The sequence below is a fragment of the Typopeltis vanoorti genome, chromosome 21 (assembly GCF_054136105.1).
Source record: "Typopeltis vanoorti isolate ZY-2024b chromosome 21, IOZ_Tvanoo_1.0, whole genome shotgun sequence".
Classification (NCBI taxonomy): domain Eukaryota; kingdom Metazoa; phylum Arthropoda; class Arachnida; order Uropygi; family Thelyphonidae; genus Typopeltis; species Typopeltis vanoorti.
Genome location: NC_143569.1, coordinates 90,373,822 through 90,396,362, shown reverse-complemented (window position 1 = coordinate 90,396,362; position 22,541 = coordinate 90,373,822). Strand labels below are relative to the sequence as shown.

Here is a 22,541-nt window from a genome sequence, read left to right as displayed (position 1 = left end):
ATGATACCATGTATTCAGCATTGTTTTTAAATGTTGTCACAACAGTGTCATCTGAGTTAGAGAGAGAGAGAGAGAGAGATGGGAGTAAAGATGGTCAGAGATTGTAATCAATGGTATTTGCAAGAGACAAAAAAGTCACGAGGGGTATCATTAAGATGGCAGGTTGAAAAGAAGACCTGTCAGAAGATATGATCAAATGCCATTGTAACATCAAGAGCAACCGCATGAGTTTTTCCAAACTATTCTATGTTCAAAGATGGGTAAGGTTAGAATGATGAGGTCTGCTGTAGAATGAGAGTAGAATTCATACTGGTGGGGTCTCCAGGTAGCTTGGTTGAATGGCATGGTTTGATGGCTGAATTTTATCTCCCTTTTTAGGAACACGGTGGATAAGCTTTCATGTTGTTGGGTAGATTGCAGTTGAGTACAACAGCATATACAGACAATACAAAATAGGTATTAATTCTGGAGTCTGCCCATGGAAAGGTGGAGTAGGTCTTCTCATAGTGTTGTTACCGTAATGCGAAAGGACACAAGGTTCAGAATAGTGTTGTGTCGGAAATAACTGACCCACTATTCGTAGGCCATTTGTTTCCAACCCAACATAGAGAGAATAGAAACTTAAGGAAAGGACATGCTTGTACTTCCAAGAACAGGGCTGAGGGAGTACTGTTCAAAGGTATGTCAACTCGACTAAAATTGTTGTAAAATAAGCTAAGGAGAACTGTGTTTTAGAACCAAAATTATTGTTGTAAAATAGGCTAAGGAAATCTGTGTTTTAGAACCATGTTAAACAGTTCAGAGTTAAAGTAACCAATCGGCTATAGCTAAGTGTATGATGTAGACAACGAGAGAGGGTGCTCGCGAGGAGGATATGAGGAGCAATGCATGGTTCAAACGCTCTCTTGTTTTTCTGTTCCTGCGTTCCTGTTCGAGCCCTGATAGCTGAGGAAGCTTGTCGCCGGTGACCAGCAACAATCTCGCGGTTGCTGTTATAACCGAGTCGAACAAAGCTATCTGTGGAATGAAGCCAGATTTTCAATAAGGAGCCATTGGTAAACCACGGCAATGTAAAGTCAGCGAAGGACAACCTTCAAAGAAGAAATAAGTAAGTTGCAGTAGCCATAGAAGCAAGTGGCTAATGAATACAGAAGTCTTGCCATATCCGAAATGAAAGCGTGGGGGAAGTCATGGAAACCCCATTAGTAAAGACAAGATGGTAAAGTAAAACCTTTTTATCTATCTTATATAATTGTAAACGTAAAGAAGAAAAGGGGGGGGGCAAGGATTTGAAGAGCTCCATGCATTTGTTTGCTCATAGTGCCTTAGTGACTGTGTTGGACTAATTGTCTACGTCAAGAAGATTCGTGCTATTCTAAATTTGTGCTGAAAAGGGAACATAACTCTTGAAAAGTTTGTTAGGAAGAAGCTAATAGCTGTAGTATTGATTGTTAGCCTGACTTACACTTAAAGTGTGGGGCATAGAAACTTTACAGAGTTGAACTTTGTCTTCCATGTTAGAGTTTAAAATAGTGTGAATTTGATATGCCATGTGTAAACCTTACTTACAATTGTACTTAAGAAATGAGTATTGATTAATTCTGTAAAGATGAATCGAGTTTGAGCTTAATTGTAATGCAGAGATATCTAGTTGAAATACTTAAGCTTAGCGAATGAAATTTTGGATCACTTAATCTAAAAAAAAGGGGGGGGGATTCAGACTTTCAATTCTGAACAAGCAGGTAACTTAGTAATGAAGTTATTATTTCAAATATATTTAAAATGTCTAATCAAATGTGTATCTTTCCTTGTGCTATAATAAAGGTATTCTTTTAAACCAAAGTTTATAAGTTCTGTTGTTCTGAGACTGACCTACCACTTAAAAAAAAACTTTCAGACCTGTGTGAGTGAGGAGAAACATTTCATGCAAGATGGGGGGGTGAGACTATGACTGCTCACCACGTGATCCCTATGTTAACTAAGGTTACCAAGATAATCAACTAAGTATCAGGAATTAGTTACCGGCTGGCGCAGTCGTTCTAAAAATAAATATGACGGAAATGAAATCTCTGATATGCAGGAATATAGGATACTAATGGTAGTAAATAAACAATAGAAGGAAAGTACAAGATATAATAAGGGCTAGATAAGAGATATAACAAGAGTGCAGTCGACTTAGGAGCAAAATAAAGATAATACAAGATAGGGAACTTAAGTGTAGGTGGTATAATAAAATAAAATATAATAATAAGAAGAAAGAGAGAGAGACAGAAGTGAAACAGGGAAAAATAACAAGACGTAACAATAGATAAGGAAAGCATTCTGCTAGAGATGAAATTTGTATGAGATAATGATCCAAGAGAGTCTCATAGTTCAGTCAGTATAGACAAAGCCCTTTGGTTGGAAAGACCTGGGTTCAATTTCCATCCATGACACAAGGACCATTTATCTGGTCTCTTTCGACTAAAGGTGAGTTAGCTGGTCTCATACAGAGGTAGTGTTTTTTTACCTGGAAACTCGGGTTTTTCATCCCTCAGAACAGGCAAACTGGGCCCTATTGAATGCACATACACATGGATCTACAGTCATGAATACTTGCCCTTAGGGGGGGGGATGCAGCAGAGGAGTGATGAGCAGACTGCATTAATTTGATGTAAACCCTTCATTAGGGAGCTCTACCCATCCTAAGGAATGGATGAGAAGGGAAGGAAGGAATGATCTGAGTTACCAAATGGAGAGGTGACCTCAGCAGCATACCTGGAAGGAGAACTGGTCAAGTAAAGATCCATTGTTGGATGAATGGAGAGGATTGGCTGGTATTCTAGTTAGAAGATGAACAGCTAATACCTCTAGTTATACTTCAAGTTAGTAGTTAGCTAGATAACACTTCTTCTAGTTAGTAGATAAACAATTTGCTTTTGATTGCTTATAGCTAATACTTTCTGCTGCTCTTTCAGCTTGGTTAGTATAACTGGAAAAGGGAAGCCTGATAGATTCATGGACATTAAAGTCACCCACTTTGTGGTGACTTTAAAATCCACACATCAATGACTTCTCTGTAAGGATAGCTGGACTGCAAGAAATCACAATTCAAGATTAAGGTCAAAGAGGTTACGGTAATTCAGAATTAGGAGAGTGGTAGAGACAGCAGATGAATGATGAATAATAGGGAAATTAAATCTTAAGAAATTCAAAAAGAGATGATTTAAGATTTGGCATCTCTGGTAAAGAATATCATACTGCACAGAAGCATTTACCATCCCTGTGATGTAAGGAATCGTATAGATTTGGTCAGTTAAAATTTCCTGTAGTTGTTGCAACCATGATCTGGGGTTCAGTTAAAAACAGGAGGTCAAATTCTGGTGCCTGTAGATAGTGGTGATGCACACATCACTTTAGTTGATGTTTATGCTGCAAATATTCATGAAGAGGACATGGAAGAGACTCTTTGGCGAGTTTTTTTTTTTTTTTTAAATTTTATGAGAGATTTGTTTTTGATTTTAACTGCAGTGAGAAACCAGTTTGAGTTGACTATCACAGTGACATTTCAAAGATAAAGCAAAAAAAAAAAAAAAGAGAACATGTAGCAAAAGAAGTCAGATGCTCAAATATGTCTCATAGAAAGAGCATCAACTCAGCTTTCTTCCAAGATGGCAGTGGAATCATGTGCTTGAAGATCAAGAAGCCTTTGCAATGTGGTGTCATCAACAATGCAATGAGAAGCTGATGTGATACCTTGAAGGTATTACTCACAATGTATGTTTTCAAGAATTTTAGGGAGGGGACAAAAGTCAAAATCCCTACGCTTGGAAACAAGCAAACATGGCATCAGCTACTTCAGGCCTCCAATAAGCAAAGTAGTGTTGTTTCATTGGGTAATGAAGCTCATCTACTATCTTCCTATTTGGAGGAGATACCAACTAGATCTGCATAGTGGGTCAAAATTGCATTTTCTCCAAATAGGAAGGAATAATTTAACAGAAGAAGAGAAAAATAAAATACAACAGGAAAAAAAATTGAAAATTGAAGTGCATAATGCAGTACATTATATTCATTGTAAGAGTAATAGCTCAATGCAGCTATCAGAAGGAAAGGCATTTAAATTATCAATTATTTAACACAGTCATGAAGAGTAATGAGTAAGATAAATCTTCCCAGTTTCGAGAAGTTAAGTCATTTTTGTTCAGGTTAGGATGATGAATATGAGCTTCATATCTTCTTTATACAGGTGATTTTTTTTTCTTTTTAAATTGTACATCTTTGTGCCAATCTAAGAAATGAATTTTCTACTTTATCTTCTCTTAGATGTAACAACAATTTAATTATAACAAAATATGATAAAGGATGTGCTATAGTCATCCAGGATAAAAAAAAAAATATTATTTCAGGAAGGAAGCTTAACATTCTAATAAGTAATTATTCTGCATATCTCTATCTCTAGAGATGCTGCACAATCAAAAATAAATGAACTAATGAAGTACAATCTTGTGATGAAGATACTATCAAGATTTAAGTCCACCAAGCTAGAGCACATTCTAAACATCTGTTGAAAGTTATCTCCTCATTTATTGGAAATTCTTCATCATTTATTAATTCAGAAGAATTTCAGAGCACAATTTCTCGACTTATATTACTACAAACAGATCTTTTAATTAGTTCTGATGTAGTTTCAGTCTTTACAAATATCCCTCAGTTACTAAGTAATGATTTCCCTGTAAAATAATTTGACTTGGCTATAAACGTAGGATAATGTTTTGCTGAAATAACACTATAAACAAAGCTACTGTGCAAAGAGTTTACTTCTCTCTAGCAAATTATGACATGGAACATTTAAAACAGCATATACTTACCACCTTCACCTCCGAGTTTGCTATTAAAGGCTTTAATATGTCAACATTTTTGCAGTCTGGAACTGTTCTCTGAGTTCCGAATATTTTTCAGAAAATCAATTCAATCCACTGCAGAATTAATTCAGTCCATTCCAGGATTGCCATCTTGAACATTCTTGCTCACTAACAATCTAATGGTAATCTTCAATTTTTCAATATACAAGAAGAAACCAAGTATGGAAAGATACGTTGCTAATGTTTCTGATTATTATCCATCTCAGAAGTTGGGGCTCATTAAAACCTTAGTGCATCATGCACACTCTTCTGAAATCTGAACTCTTTCGAGCAACTTTCATCTCTAATGACTACAAGTGTCACATTATCACCAAAGTAATTGATAATTTTAGTCATCTTCCTGTTCCTTCTTCTTCTTTGGAAGTTTCTAGAGTCTCCATTCCCTATATAAAAGGCATTCTGAGAAGCTGACCTGACTTACACCAAATTAGCCTTGAAGCCCCATTCTGTCTAATTCACACTCAATTCATTCTTACTCTCTTATGGAAAAATATCCTTTTCTCTCTCTCTCTCTGCAGCAGTTTACAGAATTACTTGCTCTTTCAGCTTTTCTTATTATACAAAGACAGGCCAATCTGCTCAAATATATCTGAAAGAACAGTATGATTGTATCTAGCTCCATGAATTTGAATAGTCAGGTCTTGCTAGTCACACCGTATCTACTAGAAACAAGATTCACTGGAATAAGACTAAGACTTTACTCACTTATTAGAAATTATTAAATATTTATTTCTTTACTCACCTTTTTTTATTAGAAAGATTGTATAACGAAAGTTGTGAAGCCCACATTCATCACACTATCCTGAACAAAAATAGCTCTCTTAAACTTTTCCAGGGGAGTGAGGCAAGTCCACGTCCTCGTCGTGCTCCCTGGGACCTTCCGTAGGACCTCTGTGAAGAACAACAGACAAATCAGCGGAGGAGGATTCATATCCCAACGGTGAAATGTGCGGAAGAATCTTCAGAGGAGCAGACCTCTATAAACAACCCGGGCTCAGCTGGCTTCGGCTGTCAGTACCTGATTAGGGCCCCTACCTAGGGTTACAAGGAAAATTAAAGGATTCAATCCTCTGACAACGGGAAGCAGCTTTGTCATTGGCACAAGGTGGAAGTCTCATGATGATGGTAAAGCTTGTGATTAGAAAATTGCAGAAGGCAATACAGTTTATTGTGCACGTCTGTAATACTGCAAAGCAGAAAGCAAATGGAGAAACTACTGCTCTATTCTTTCCAGACTAACCACCATGGCGAGCAAATCTACACAACCCAGAGTTCCCGGCGGTTCCAGGGGTGCGAAGAATCTCCGGGCTCAAAATGGTGCGTTCACTAAAACTAGGAACTTGGAATGTCAGAACCCTGTACGAAGCAGGTAAGCTAAGAAATGCCATTCAGGAAATGAAAAGACTTGAAATTGAGATTTTAAGAATGAGTGAAGTTAGGTGGCCAGGATCAGGCAAAACTTAAGTTAATGACATGACGATGTACCACTCTGGAAGTAGTGAAAACAACCATCAAAATGGAGTTGGAATAATATTAAACAAAGATGCCAATAAGTCACTGTTGAGCTTCATCCCCTACTCAGACATGATGATGTTATTAAAACTAAATGGTCAACCACTAGATATTAATCTTATACAAGTCTATGCCCCTACTGCTGACAAGAGTGATACCGAGATCGAAGAATTTTATGACCAATTAAAAGAACTAATGAAAAACACAAAAAAAAACATGATATTAACATCATCATGAGTGATTTCAGTGCTAAAGTTGGGAAAGGTAGAAGTGGAGATATAGTTGGCGAACATGGACTGGGAACAAGAAATGAGAGAGGAGACCGTCTTATTCAATTCTGCCAAGAAGAGGAGCTAATAGTCACAAACACATAGTTTAAGCTACCATCCCGAAGGCTATATACAGGACCGGCCTTCTCTATAAAGGGGTCTGGGTGCAAGAAACCTTTTGGGGCCCTAAAATATTTTTCAAAGGTAAAAATTAAAGAATTCGAAATAAATGTATTGTAAAACCTCTTACTTGCAAATGATTTTGGCACAGGAAAACCCACATTCGAAATATAACAGGTTAACATAACATTTACTGAATACAAAACACTAATATAATAGAGAAACACAGAGATATTATTATTACCGGTGGCCCTAAAATCCTGTCAATGAAATCCCTTTAGTTATAAATAAGCAAAATTAAAATAAAAAAATAAAAAATACGTTTCTGCGAATGTGTACCGACTGTGCCCACTCGATCATGGGGCCCAGGTGCACTGCACCCCCGAGATGGCTGGCCCTGGCTATATACTTGGTGATCACCACAAGATAATAATACAAATATAGTCAGAAACCAAATTGATTACTTGCTAATTAATCAACAATTTTGAAGTTCCATAAAGAGCACAAAAACCTATCCTAGTGAGGATATTGCTTCTGATCATAATCTATTGGTGACAGTGTTAAAATTAGACTGAAAGCTATACTTCAGAAACATCAACAAAAAATATTTAATTTAGGAAAGTTAAAAACCCCAGAGATAAGAAATAAATTGAGTCAAAATCTGAATCAAGAGATAGCACTTATCAAGAATGATGACATCATGAGGGTTGATGAATCATGGGACAAATGAAAATCTGTCTTCATAGAGAAATGTACCAATACCTTGTGTCCTGATAGAGCAGTAAGGAGGAAAGATTGGATAACTGACGAAATTCTTTCTCTCATGGATCAACGCAGATCATATAAAAATCACAGTCCAACAAAATATAAAGAGGTTCAAAAAATTATTAAAGGCAAGATCAAAGAAGCAAAAGAAATCTGGATGAATGAAAAATGTAGAGAAACTGAAATTCTACAAGAAAAGCATGACGGTTTTAATATACACAAAAAGATGAAAGAGACCCCAGGTATATTTAAGAAAAAATAACTGTGTGTCCTTCGAAACAAAAAGGGAGAAATAATATCAGAAAAAGATGGCAAAATACAAGAATGGGTGAAATATGTAGAAGAACTCTTTTCTGAGGTAGAATGTGCGCTGAACTCAGTTAAAAATGGTAAAGCCTTAGGCACCGATAGAATACCAGCAGAAATAGTAAAGTTATTAGAAGGTGACAACAATGCCATATTAGTAAAGCTATTTAATAAGGTCTAAGATACAAGCATATTCCAACAATGGTTACAGTCGACCTTCATCATGCTACCTAAAAAAGCAAATGTGAAAACTTGTAATGACTATAGAATGATCAGCCATGTTCTCAAAATGTCCCTGAAAATAATTCAAAAAAGAATATACAGAAAATGTGAAGACACCATCAGTGATAACCAGTTTGGCTTTAGAAACGGTTTGGGAACAAGAGAGGCTCTTTTCTGCTCTCAAATCTTATTCGAAAAATGTATTGACCAAAACAAGGAAGTATTCATTTGCTTCATTGACTTGACTTTGAGAAAGCATTTGATAAAGTCCAACATACTAAAATGATTGCACCATTAAAGAGAATTGGATTAGATGATAAAGACATCAGGATCATTCAAAACTTATATTGGAACCAAAAGGCATCTGTTCAAGTTGATGACATTATTACAGACCCCATTAACATCAAACGAGGAGTAATGTGTCCTGTCACCTCTTCATTTTAACATATACTCAGAAGCCATATTTCAAAAAATCTTAAAAGAGAGAGAGAGAGAGAGGAAGGGATTAATGTAAATGGTGAAATCGTCAGTAACATCCAATATGCTGATGACACAGCTTTCCTGGCTGACAATATTCAGGATCTTCAAAATCTTCTGGAACTAGTGAATGAAGAGAATGAAAAAATGGGATTAAAAATAAATATCACCAAAACTAAATTCATGGTCATAAGCAAGAAACCAATTCTTAATTCATCAATTTCTTTAAATGGGAAATGAATAGAAAGAGTGACAAAGTTTAAATATCTCGGATGCTAACGAAGAATGCAATCCAGAAATGGAAATAAAAATTAGAATTGAAATGGCAATTCTAACTTCCAGTGTATTTTGAGTGTATTTATCTAATTTTCTTCTTTAAATTAATGTAAACGTTTTTCAATTAGTTTTATAATAGTGGGCAGAAGATCTTCTATAACTATTTTAGAAGTGTTAATATCAGAAAAAATGTCTTGAATTTTATTGTAGTAATCAGTTTTGTCAATTATAACAGTAATATCTGCTTTTTTTTTGTGATAATATTAAGGTAATTTTTTTAAAATTTTATATTGCTTGAAAATTGTGAGGGATAGATTTGGTTCTATTTTTGATATTAATGATAATGTTTTAATTATCTTTTTAAAAAGGTATCTTTGTTTGGGTCATTGTCAAGTTTAGTTTGTGCTTCTATTATAGATTATTAACTCTATGTATGGTCTATACTGCTGTACGGTGCAGAAACTTAGACGTTAAAGACAACATCAAAGTTTTGGGAAGTTATCTTACTCAATACTCCTCATAACTATATTCAAGTTATTAACTGGTAATAATATTAATGTATTTCCTTCATTCTAACAATCACAGATTCAGCTCTCCTGTTGCAAGGAATAGCATATATAATATCACACACTTTAATCTACAATTGTTATTCTATTATATTCTGTCTCTTTAACTGTTCACAGTGAGAATGGCCTTGAAACTAGACTGAAAATTTTGCTTGTAATAATTTTTTTTTCCTAATGTAAATGCGATTTCACGTATTATGAATGTTAGATGATACAAAAACATAAGCGAATGATAATAGACAGATTACAAAGTTTATTAGATAATGGAGCTACCCCATATCTCCAACCAGACTAATATAAAATTTTAATTAATACTGAAGAGTAATTTAAAAGACATACCTTGTATTTTTATGGAAGGTCAAGATGACAAAATATCTGGAGCCAAAAATTAACCATGAGTTTGCCACTCTCTGCAATCACTTGCATTTACATGTAAACAAGAGTACACTAACATGATTTTAATATCATATTGAAATTTTGAAAAAAAAAAAAAAAAAAAAAAAAAGCCTTTCACATAACAAAAATAGTAACAAGTCTATTCCTACAAACAAATTTGCTCTCAAGCCTCAAAATGTTTCATAAAACAAGCAACTGATAACAGATATCTCACTAAAATACAAACATATAATTATATCGATAAAAAATTTTAAAAAAATCACTTAAAATGTCTTTTAGGTCCTAAGCAAATTTTTTCAAGTTAATTACAGTTACTTACAAACAACATCTACATAATACAACAATGTCACATTAATAAGAAATGGAATAATCTAATAAATTTAGCGATACATCCCCATTTTGCCCCAGCACCTCCACTTCCATCACCACAAAGAGAACAAGCATAGAGCTTATAATTCTGTTACAAATATACCAGGCTTTCCATTTTCTCAAGATGAAATTGAAGTGTTAAACAAAGGCCTTAAATTTCACAATTCCCTTAAATGTTTTCCCAGTTAATAATCTATAATAGAAGCACAAACTAAACTTGACAATGACCCAAACAAAGATACCTTTTTAAAAAGATAATTAAAATGTTATCATTAATATCAAAAATAAAACCAAATCTATCCCTCACAATTTTCAAGCCATATAAAATTTTAAAAAATAACCTTAATATTATCACAAAAAAAAAAAAAAAAACAGATATTACCGTTATAATTGACAAAACTGATTACTACAATAAATCAAGACAGTTTTTCCGATATTAACACTTCTAAAATAGTTACAGAAGATCTTCTGCCCACTATTATAAAACTAATTGAAAAACGTTTACATTAATTTAAAGAAGAAAATTAGATAAATACACTCAAAATACAGTGTAAAAAACTTACTCCTCATACAAGTCATCTCCCTAATATCTTTGGAGAAGCTAAAATACAAAACCAGGGTATCCCTACCCTATAATTTCATACAAACACACAACAGCTCCATTATCCAAATTTCCCAACTTATTACTAACCATTACTAAAAAGTTCTAAATTTATTATTAAAAATACCGATGACCCCTTCAAGCACATAAACTATAATACCACCTGGTGGTATTCTCTCTTCCTTATGTACCAGTACACTGTTTACACATGAACACAGCTTATTAGACCATACCAAATTATCCCCTTCTGAAATCCTTTTACTGATATGGCTATAGTTTCAACAAATTTCTTTAAATATCATAACATTTACAAACAGATTTTTGGTCTTTCCATAGGCTAGAAAATTAGCAGTCAACTTGCTGAAGTTTTGCTCACCCAAATGATTCTTATCACCATCCCTCTTTCTCAGCATTTCATACTACAGTATATATGTCGATGATGTCCTATATACATAGGGAACAGGAATCCTACAAAAACTATTGTTTCTTTAAACAGCTGTAGCCATAGATTAAAATTCTCTATTGAATATGAAGAAGATAAATCTGTGAACCTTCCAAATTTACTCTAACCAGATCTGACCATTATCTTAGTAGTAACGTATACCATAAACCTACTAGGCACTGGAAACTATTTACATTTCTCATCCTATTGCTCTTACTATATTGAAAGATCGGTTGTTTTAACATGGTTTATTAACACTTACAAATACTTTTCTTCAGCCACTGCTGTAAATCAAGAAATCACACGCCTAAAAATTACTTTCCTTTCTCATCAAAAACACTCAACAACTAATAGATGCTATTTACATATCCAGAAATCAAATGCTTTTTTCCCAAAGCAATTTATCCAAATCCTGTAGAATTCTAAAATTCTCATATATTTCATAATATTTACAAAGAGATCAAAACACATTTTCAAATATTCAAATTACAGAATTACTTTTACTACAAGCAGCAATCTATAAAAATATTATTGCATAAACTCACAATATCTCAGACCAATGGTTTACTATGGCACAATGTTGTTTATAAGTTTAACTGCCAATCAGGATGAAATACTTGTAACATTGGATCAACTATTCACAGTTTAAAGTGTCACTTAATGGAATAATAGCAAGATTGCAATATCCCCATCCCAACATCTGTTTCAATAATGAAATATTGCGAGTTGGCATAATGAAAAGAATAATAAAAACGGAAGAAAACCCACGTAAAAAAATTTAAATGTAGGAATTTTTACCTAAGTATCATAGGCATCATCAGAACTGGATTTTTATTTTATTGGATTTTATTCTGTTATTGTTTAATTGCCATTCTGTGATTGTGTAATAATGATGTCTATGATACTTAGGCAAAAATCCTATGTTAATAAAGTTTTCTATGTGAGTTTTCCTCCATTTTTATAATTCTTTCGACATACAGAATACTTACATTTCACCACTAAAAAATGCAAACAAAAATGCACCAATAATATCAGCAAAAATCCACCAATGAAATATGATTGCATGCAATACAATCAGTACTGCATCCCTGAAATTGAAAGAGTTACGATCGTTGATTTCAATGAAAACTAAACCAAATTACAATGATCTGAATCTCTAGTGATAAGAACCAATAATGATGCCAAAACAAACACCCTAATTTCACCCTCTTAGCAATTAAACAAAGTAAATTACTCCCCATTAATCTCAACTTACCCAAAACTTCCTCTTAGTCTCAAACCAAATGAACTATTAACATACAATCTTAAACCATGTGGCAGTTCATAGTCAGTTCTGCACTGTTTATGATATGACAATGATTTTCAAGAAATGGCAAGCATTACCATCATGCTGCTGGTCCTGTATATATATTTCACTACTTTTTGCTGCTTTTTGGTCTTTAATTTTTAGTTTTGAAAAACTTTCCTTTTCAAAATCTATGGTCCATTTGATTCATTATTCAAATGGACATTTTTCTTGTTTACTAGTCTCATTCATGCATCATTATCAACACCATTCTCTAACCACACATCTCAATTCAATCAAGTTTGACTCCAAATATTTTTCCATCCTCATCTACCATAAATATACAACCAGGTATGTCTTAAATTACTCTTCAGTATTAATTAAAATTTTATATTAGTCTTTTAACTTAGCCTCTGGTTGGAGATACAGCATAGCTTCATTACCTAATAAGCTTTGCTATTTTTCTGTTATCTAACATCAGGAGCATGTATCAATAAGAGAATAATATATTCTCTTTATGTTTAATTAACTGTTTTTTGATAAACAGAAAAACGGATCATTTGCTTAAAATATAGTATTCTCTTATGTTTCTATATTTTGTAACATATTTTGTTCTAAAACAGGGGTGTCCCAACACTTAAATTGATATAATTTGAAATAAAAATAAATAAATATTACAAAATTATATTTTCTTCTTTAAATGAATGACTTGCCCTTAGGTTTCAAACATTTTCTTTCCTTTGCCAGAGCCAAATCAAAGTGTGCACGATTGCCTTCACAAACAACAATAATTCTTTGTAGTGATTCTGCAGCAAATACTCTAGTTGGCCATCGAGGTGCCACCATTGTATGTGAAGATGGTTCTTCTCCTGCCCTAAAGCGTTCTTCATCATCTACGTCTGCTTCATTATCTGCAGAATCTTCATCTTTCTGATCAGGAGAATTGGCAGATGACTGGGAGTCTGACAAATAGAGAAACAATAAAAGTGTAAACAATAAAACAGCAATAAAGTAATACAAGCTGATTAATTTTGTAAATAGTCTGGGATTTCATTACTGGTTTCTTCTGAAGTGAAGAGCTAAATAAATTATATGCCTGTGTGAATTATGCATTACTAGAATTTAGATTTTTTTTTTTATCAATCAGATTCTCTTTTTTGAGAGTGTGATTAATAATATGACTATTTGATCCAAATAGTCAAACTATATCTGGAAGTGAAATGTTTAATTTCACCTTATAGCTCTGTTTTATAATAATTTAAAATTATTAAAGAAGAAAAGAATGTTTACACACTGGTGGAACAAATGCATTATCATCATTATTCCTGTAGTGGCCAAGCTGGTTGGTTGGTCAGATGGTTGGCTAGCTTGTGGTTTATTGGTGCACGGACAGCAAAGGTCATACTGCATTAAACCAAAGGTTATGGTAGTACTCAAGATAATAAATTGTAATAAAGAGAAAAATTAGCAAATAACATGTTATGTACAAGAAGCATATAAAAAAAATTAAGTTAAGCAACACAGTATCTACACATAAACAGAATTTATAATCAAATGTGTGTGTATAAATTAATTCTTTGTAAAAAGTTAAAAACTTCATGCAATTTGTCCTAGTCTGATAAGATCTATATGTTCATATGGCTCAGTAAAAGTTTCATTCCTTTTTCAAGTGGAATGCTGGCACTCCACCAGAACATGGCAAATGGTCATATACATGTTGCATTGTTTGCACATAGGTAGGTCATCAGCCCTTAATATATAAGAACGTGTAAGACAACTGACCTAGGCAGAGCCACCTGGCAAGAACACTTCCTCTCTTCTGTTTCTACATTGACTAGATTGCCTATGCTTAATTCCAGAATTAATCTCATTTATTTATCAATGCTTCCTGCCAGTGGTTAATTAGCTTTGATCTTATAAACTACCTGTTGTCTGAATATGGAACAGACATGCAGTAAGTGGGAAAAAGTTTGAACTGATCTAGCAGCTGTATTTGCAATTTCAGTTCCCTTAAGTCCAATGTAGCTGGGAATCCAGCACAACTAAGCATCAAAATTAAGGGTCTTTATTTTGTATAACTGGTGTAACACCTCACACAGCACTATGAATTACACAAAGCTGAAGAGATGGCCTACAAAAGTATATAAAAATCATACATTTTTATTAGCAGTTTTCTTTTATGTGTAAAAGTGGCAAGCAGAATGCAGCTGAGCTGTATAATTACTGCATTCAAAGGAAATCAGACTTGGGATCATATTGTCAGTAAAGATAGTAGCACAACCAACAGAGGTCTCAGATTCAGAACTGTCAGTATAGATGGATAAATAATCCTTGTGCTCTTTATTTTTTTGCTTGCTGGAGTAACGATACCATTTAAATTACATTGGATGATATTAATATTTCTTGTAATAGGTGGAATGATTTGCTCATTTCTCAACTCCAACATCATTTCCAAATCAAGAGTCGCATCGGTACTGCCCTGTATGAGCCAGATTTTCTGAAACGTTAGTTTCAGAAAATCTGGCTCTTTTTAGTTCCACCTTAATGGTTGATTCCATGGATCTTACTCATTTGAAGAAAAGTTGAACTGTTTCTCTTTTTGTTCTTTCAATATCAAAAATTCAGGAGCTTATGAAGCTGCTGCTGAGATTCTTCCAAAGCTTTCCCCTCAAGTGTCTGCAGTGGCTTTGGGTTCAATAACCACACATCTTTTATGCTCCAGGGTAGACAAATGGTGTTCTATATCTCGTTTTTCAGATCTTATGCAAATTAAGTAAATTAGAAGGTTGTAAATCTGATTGTGATAATTTTTGACTCTGATATCTAACATAACATGATTTGGCCCAAGAATGTGTGAATATGAGATCTGATGTGTAGGATATCTGCAAAATATACATCATGCTGTATCTTGATCTTTTTTTTTGGTTGCTTAGTACTGGGTTCTACCAAAGCTTTGAACAGTGGGGAAATTGAAACAATGTTTTTGGAATTGCAGTTGTTGCTGGCTGTATGATACAATCTGTAACATACATCATTGCTTCTGATAGATGTTAGAATGACTGCTTCAGCAACAAATTTTGCAAAATGGTAAAAAAGATTTCAGTTAGCATGGTCAATTTTCCATGTGGATATCCATGTAAGAGAATGTTGTTCCTGAGAAGATATAGTGCAAATAAAAAAAAAAAAAATGAAAAAAATCATCACTTCCTTTTATGTTCTGTTCAACATCCCACATTAATAGAATGGTAGGGGAAGAGACTGATCTATTGCATCTGTTAAACTGTAAATAGACTGCCATTTATGTTATCCTGCAAAGAGACTGTGCCATTTATGTTATCTTGTTATTCCCAACCCTGTCTATATATCCAACCTTTTAGTAATAGTTAAGTCAATGAGAGTATGATAGCAATATTTATATGTAATTTTATTTTATTTGGTTAGAATGTTTCAAATTTATACCCGTTGTGATGCATGGACTTCAAAAGTAGCATGTGTTTACCCAAAGAATGAAGTTCAAGTTTATAAAAAATTAAAATAGTTACTGTAAACATCTAAATATATACATCAGATACAATTATGTATATTAAATAATTCTCTTTGTCTCTCTAAGGAGATCTGACATTCATATTCTCTATAGAATTAAAATGAATAAATTAATTTATAATATGCTGTATATCTCAGGGCGAGTCCTTAGATGGTGGATAACAGAACAGCTTGCAGTTATGTTGTTTATTATTTTAACGGTATAATCGAACACAGAAACTAAGTAAATAATTAATTTATTAACTTAATGCTGATATTTTGCTGGTGATATAACCAGCATCTTGAGAGCACAAAAACACTGTTTGTCACAATATGCGAGACTAAACCAACATGGTGTACTTAAACAAAATTGTAGCAGCAACACAAAGACTAGAGTCCTGATTTTGGTGCCCTCTATCTGGAAAAAAAAAAAAAAAAAAAAAAAAAAGCTATCATATATTACTAGAGTCCTAGAAAAGTGCTAGTTTTTCAGAGAGATTGTTCTTGGAGGCGACAGAAGCCCTAAAACACACTCCAAATCTCAACAAATATGGCTGTATTAACTTGCCGAAGATCTGGGAGACAGTCATATTAAGAAAAAACTAGCACGTTTCTAGGACTCTAGTAATATATGATAGCTCTTTTTTTTTTTTTTCAACAAATCTCAACAAATATGGCTGTATTAACTTGCCGAAGATCTGGGAGACAGTCATATTAAGAAAAAAGAAAAAACTAGCACTTTTTTAGGACTCTAGTAATATATGATAGCTTTTTTTTTTTTTTTTTTTTCCCCCCAGATAGAGGGCACCAAAATCAGGACTCTAGTCTTTGTGTTGCTGCTACAATTTTGTTTAAGTACACCATGTTGGTTTAGTCTCGTGTATTGTGACAAACAGTGTTTTTGTGCTCTGAAGATGCTGGTTATATCACCAGCGAAATATCAGCATTAAGTTAATAAATTAATTATTTACTTAGTTTCTGTGTTCGATTATACCGTTAAAATAATAAACAACATGTTCGACGAACACATAAGTCTGTCCACACGATTAGCTTGCAGTTATGTAAGCTAGATGCAATGATGGGGAAACCTGAGCAACCCTGAACCAAGGCAGTAGTGTTAACAGAGCACTACCAAATACTGCAACATGGTCAGGTCATCATATAATGGTTATACCGCATCGTCCATCACGTGGGTTACCAAGGGACACATTTGGGTTTTCGGCAGCGGGACCTGTTCAAAAAATGTTACAGTCTCCCTTAGACACCATTCTCAGCACTCTGCTAGAGGAAACTCCATCAATGGGCCCGCTACCTGTTTGGGGAGGTGTTTAGGGGACAGCACAAAGAGATGGTTCCGCAAACAGACGGAAATGGCAACGACAACGGCACCAGACTATGGCTTTAGGCAACTGGAACATATTTTCTCTGACAGGGAAGGAAAAGGAACTGGTCAAGGAAGCCAAGCACTATCAATTAGATTTAGTCGGGCTTTATTCGACCAAGAGGAGAGGCTCTGGAACTGTCGACCTGGATGAGGGGTGGAATCTCTACTACTCTGGTGTGAGCCCAAAAATGTCTGCTCAGGCGGGTGTGGGGATACTCACAAGCACCCGGCTGTCAGACTGTTGCTGAGTGGATCCCATTAGGGGACGGGTATGTGTGTTAAGGTTCCAGATGAAAAATCACAACTTGGCTGTGGTGCAAATCTGTGCACCTAATATCTGGAGTCAGAATACTCTGCCTTCTTAGATGAAGTGGATGCTGCTTTTGACAGGATGGCAGACATGGAATCAGTCCTGCTAATGGGTGACTTCAATGCACATGTTGGAACAGATGAACCAGACATGGAGGGGTGTGGTTGGGAGGAAAGGAGACCCTGACCTTAACGCGAATGGGTTGAAATTATTGGACTTCTGCTGTACAAACAGCTTGTCCATAATGAATACCTTCTTCCAGCACCGGGAAGTCCATAAGTATACCCGGTACAGGGAAACACTTGGACAAAGGTCTCTGACTTCTTTATAGTCTCAGCATACCTATTTTCTCAGTTCTGGATGTTCATGTGAGGAGAGGGGCAGAACTGTCAACTGACCACGACCTTGTTGTCTGTACTCTATGGCTACAGAAACCAAATGACTACCATCAATGCTGGTAGACCTAAGCAGCCATACTGCGTGAAATGGAGGCATTGGAAAATGAGGCTGTGAGGAAGAAATTTACAGATAACATCTCCTCCAGGTTCAAAGAGATTCCCGGACATACTGCAGATGTTGAGGAGTAGTGGGTGCTGTTCAGAACAGTTGTCGCTGCCTCTGCACTCTCATGCTGTGGCAAAAAGTGGCTCGGTGTGGTGATGGGCAGTGAGAAAAGGAAACCTTGGTGGAACCAAGAGGCCCAAAAAGCTGTCCAGGCAAAAAAGGAAGCCTACCTATCATGGCTTAGGATCAGGTCACCTGAGATGCGTTTCAGGTACACTGAGGCATGAAAAGCTACTACTGAGGCAGTAAAGACAGCAAAGCAGAGGGCTTGGGAATCCTTTAGAGAAAGATTAGACGCATCCTATGCAAATGCAAACAAAGTATTCTGGCAGACCATCCGCCACCTTCGAGGGAAGAAATCGTGCATGGCAAGGGCAACAAAGGCCTCTGATGGTGCACTTTTAACAACCGAGAAGGATATCCTCCAGAGATGGAGAGAATACTTTGAGAGCCTTCTTAACCCAGGTGGCCTGGCAGTTGTGGACATCCAAGAAGTGCAGATCAGGGCGATGACTAGTCTCACAACAGAAGTCCATTTAGCAATAAAATCACTAAAATCAGACAGGGCTGCTGGTGATGATGAAATTGGGCCTGAAATGCTAAAACCTTAAATCGAGATGGTGTTCTCTGGCTGACTCGAGTGTGTCAGGCTGCTTGCATATCTGAGCGAGCACCAAAGCAGTGGCAGACAGGCATAATAATACTAGTCTTCAAGAAGGGAGACCAGAGAGATTGCAGAAATTATCATGGCATCTCTCTGCTCAGCCTGCCTGGAAAAGTATATGCTAGGTGCTTGGAAAGAAGGTGCAGGAGCATAGTTGAGTCAAAGTTCCAAGAAGAAGAAGAACAATGTGGCTTTTGTCCTGGTAGAAGCACAACTGACCAAATCTTCACTTTAAGGCAAGTCTTTGAGAAATCTTGGGAATATGCCAAGAATGTCTACACATATTTTGTGGACTTGGAGAAGACATATGACCGAGTTCCTCGGGATAAGCTTTGGCAAGTAGTACAGGAGTATGGAGTGGATGGCCAACTATTAGCTGCCATCAAGTGCCTGTATGAATGCCCGGAGTTTTGTGTCAGGGTAAACAGCACAAAGTCTGAACCTTTCATAGTCTTCATTGGTCTCTGCCAAGGGTGTTCTGTCACCCCTCCTTTTCATAATATTTATGGACTGGATTGATGGGCACAGCCAAAGTAGTGAGTATGTCAGAATTGGAAGATGTAGCATTGAACGTCTGCTTTTTTGTAGATGAGCTAGTTCTGCTTAGCTCTGTCACAGATGACCTCCAGCAAACCCTGGATAGGTTTGTAGCTATTTGTGCAGAAGCCGGGATGAAGATCAGTGTGGCCAAAACGGAAACATTTGTGGTCTCAAGATAACCATCCCAGTGCACTCTACATGTGAGTGGAGTCCCACTGAGGCAGGTGGAGAAGTTTAAATACCTTGGATCCATATTCATGAGTGATGGAAAGTGGCAAGTACAGCTAGATACTCTAATTGGCTCAGCAAGCAGATTCTTGCTCAGCTATCAGCTATTGCTCAGCAATATTGTGGGAGCTTGGCCGTTCGGTAGTATTGAAGCGGGAGTTAAGTCAGAAGGCAAAGCTGGCTGTCTTCAATACAGTCTATGTTCCCATCCTCACCTATGGTTATGAGAGATGGGTAATGACCGAAAGAATGCAGACACAAATCCAAGCGGTTTTGTGTCTGCATGAAATGAGGTTCCTTCGAGAGTTGCAGGGCTGACAAGACTCAATAGGGCCAGAAGCTCTGCAATTCGGAAATCCCCAATACTCAACCGCTGCTTCTCTGTTGAGAGATCACAGTTACAATAGTACGGGCACCTGGTCAGAATGCCACAAGAGAGGCTCCCCCCAGCAGGCCCTCTTTGCCAAGCCAGAGGGTGGAGGCCATGTGGAAAGTCAAGAACTCGCTGGATAGATTATATCCAAAACCTTGGGTGGACATATCCGGGAGTCCCACCAGAACACCTGAGCTTGGTGGCGGAGGATCGTGACCATTGCAAGTTCCTCTTGCAGCTGCTGCCCCCACAACCCAATTAGGAAAGGTGGGCCTTGAAGATGGATGGATGGATATGCTGTATATCTGACTTCTTAATTCATACAAAGAACAATTAAATGGCTATTCTAGGAATTATAGAGTATGAACTTAATAAAACACATCTTTTGTTCTCTGACTCACAGTTAAATTCAGTTCTGAGAAATAAATATCAAATAGCATACAAAACAAGAACACAGCATTCGGCTAAGAGATCTATAGTTTCTCTTGACAACACAGGAACTTCCTGTCCTATTTATCTTCTATTTCCTTTTTTTTATATATATTTCATTTAAAACTCAGTCATTGAGCCTGCCTTACCTTTGAAGTTCCTGATCTCATTTGACTAATATACTTGCATGTATCTTCTAGCAAGCAAGTTTCCTTAAACACATCTTTTTGTCATTTTTGCTGAAGTAGGCACAAAGAATAATTACAATGTCAATAAGAATACATTTAACTGAGTAGTTCTAAAGGCACTTACAATGAGAGGAACTTTACTGCATATTTCATCTTGCTCCTTGAAACATATATCACTTACTTTTCGTTAAGCACATGAGATTCTTACTAATCTACGAAGGCTTGATACATTATATTATCCTTTAGCATTAAATTCACAGTTCCTCTTTGGAAAGTAGTTAAAGATGCATATAAAAACTATATAAATAGAAATTACTATTATTAAATCTCCAGGGAGACAAGGACTCATTAAGAGGGGCTATACATCACCTACACTAGCTGTCACACCTTCTCTTAAACACATTCACAGTGGATGCACTACTACTACTTCAATAAGCAAAGCATTCTGCTCACTCAATAGTTCTGAGAGAAAAATGATTCATATAAATGATTTCAAGAAAGAACAGCCACTACAAAGGAATAAATAACTACCTTCTAACAACAATAGGAGTCTATACTCCAGAGGAGAGAAAAAAGGAAAGTAACAAAGATCTCTGAAAAAGCTATAGTAATAGTATCTTATCCATTGCTATAGGAATGGATGAGATACCTATATATTCCATTTCGTCATTGTGAAAGGTTAACCTGATCTATGTACAATCCAAACTCTTCCCAAGACTGTATGGCCTACATAAAAAATTCCAGAAGCAACTATATCACTTACAGATGTTGTCTTCTTCAACTTCATACCATGCAGTTTTAAGATCTGTGTTAATTTCAGACATCAACTTTGTGTTGGCAAGCACTTGTATTCCCCTGCTGTAACATATTATTGATAGTGTTTCTTTATCTCGCTATTTTTTTATTTATTTTTTATTACAGCTGTTTTTTCTTTTTCTTCTCCTCACTACTTAATATGGTACATGTTCAAAGAGTTCCCATGTGTTGCTTTTTCTGAAAAGTAGTGGTGTAAAGATAGTAAAGATTATTTTTTCTTCCTTGCTAAACATGGAAATTAATGTATGCAAAGAAATGTAAAAGTTTTGTTTTTTATTTCAAGTATGATATCAAATTCTTGACATCTTAAGGGGAGTACAGGATACTATGATAGCACTGCATGATTTAGTTTGCATCATTAATAACTACCTAGCAATAATTTTCCTCAAAAAAAAAATCTTATTTGTCAGGACTGCAATACATGCTTTCTTTCCAGATTTTGTCAATGAATCTCCAAGGTTTAGTTTTCTTATTTTCAAATATTTTCATTTTTTATGTGAAATTTTTATTTTTATTTTTCCAAAACAAATGATGAAAAGCATCTCCCTTTTCATCATTTGTTTTTTGATCTTATCAAAAGAGTTATCACATTTTTAAAAAAAATCTCTTAAGTGTTTTTAAGATCTTCAATCATTGACAGAAGATGCCATTGAAGGTTTGCAAGACTTAAACTTTGCATCCATCTTTTTTTTTTTTTTTCCAATTCCTCTCTCAAACTTGACATTTTCTTCTTAATTAAGCAATACAGAAATATCCCTATTTTCCAGTTTTACTGAAGATTTAAACGTTTCACCTGGATAAAACTCTTTACCACATGGGCTAACATTCCTCATCAGATTCTCTTCAGTTAATACTATGTCCAATGCTTATTTTATTCTATAAACAACCTTATTTATGCACACTTCTATTCAATTTAGATTTTAAGGCATTTTTGAATTAAATGTTTTATCTAAGAAATTATTATCAGAAGTGAGCCTCCATAGGTCAATCAGTATAGACCACTATGCATCCTT

The 22,541-nt window shown here is 35.4% G+C and overlaps 1 protein-coding gene across 4 annotated transcripts in view; it reads right to left on the bottom strand.

Annotated features, from left to right (window-relative positions):
• The window catches only part of LOC150095098 (HEAT repeat-containing protein 5B), a 665,516-nt gene that overhangs the window by 217,588 nt on the left and 425,387 nt on the right, over positions 1-22,541 (bottom strand). For all 4 annotated transcript variants that reach the window (XM_090410861.1, XM_090410863.1, XM_090410862.1 and 1 more), the window contains one exon: positions 13,224-13,472. In XM_090410861.1, the coding sequence (XP_090266987.1) occupies positions 13,224-13,472 (249 nt within the window). The remainder of the gene's footprint in view (positions 1-13,223; positions 13,473-22,541) is intronic.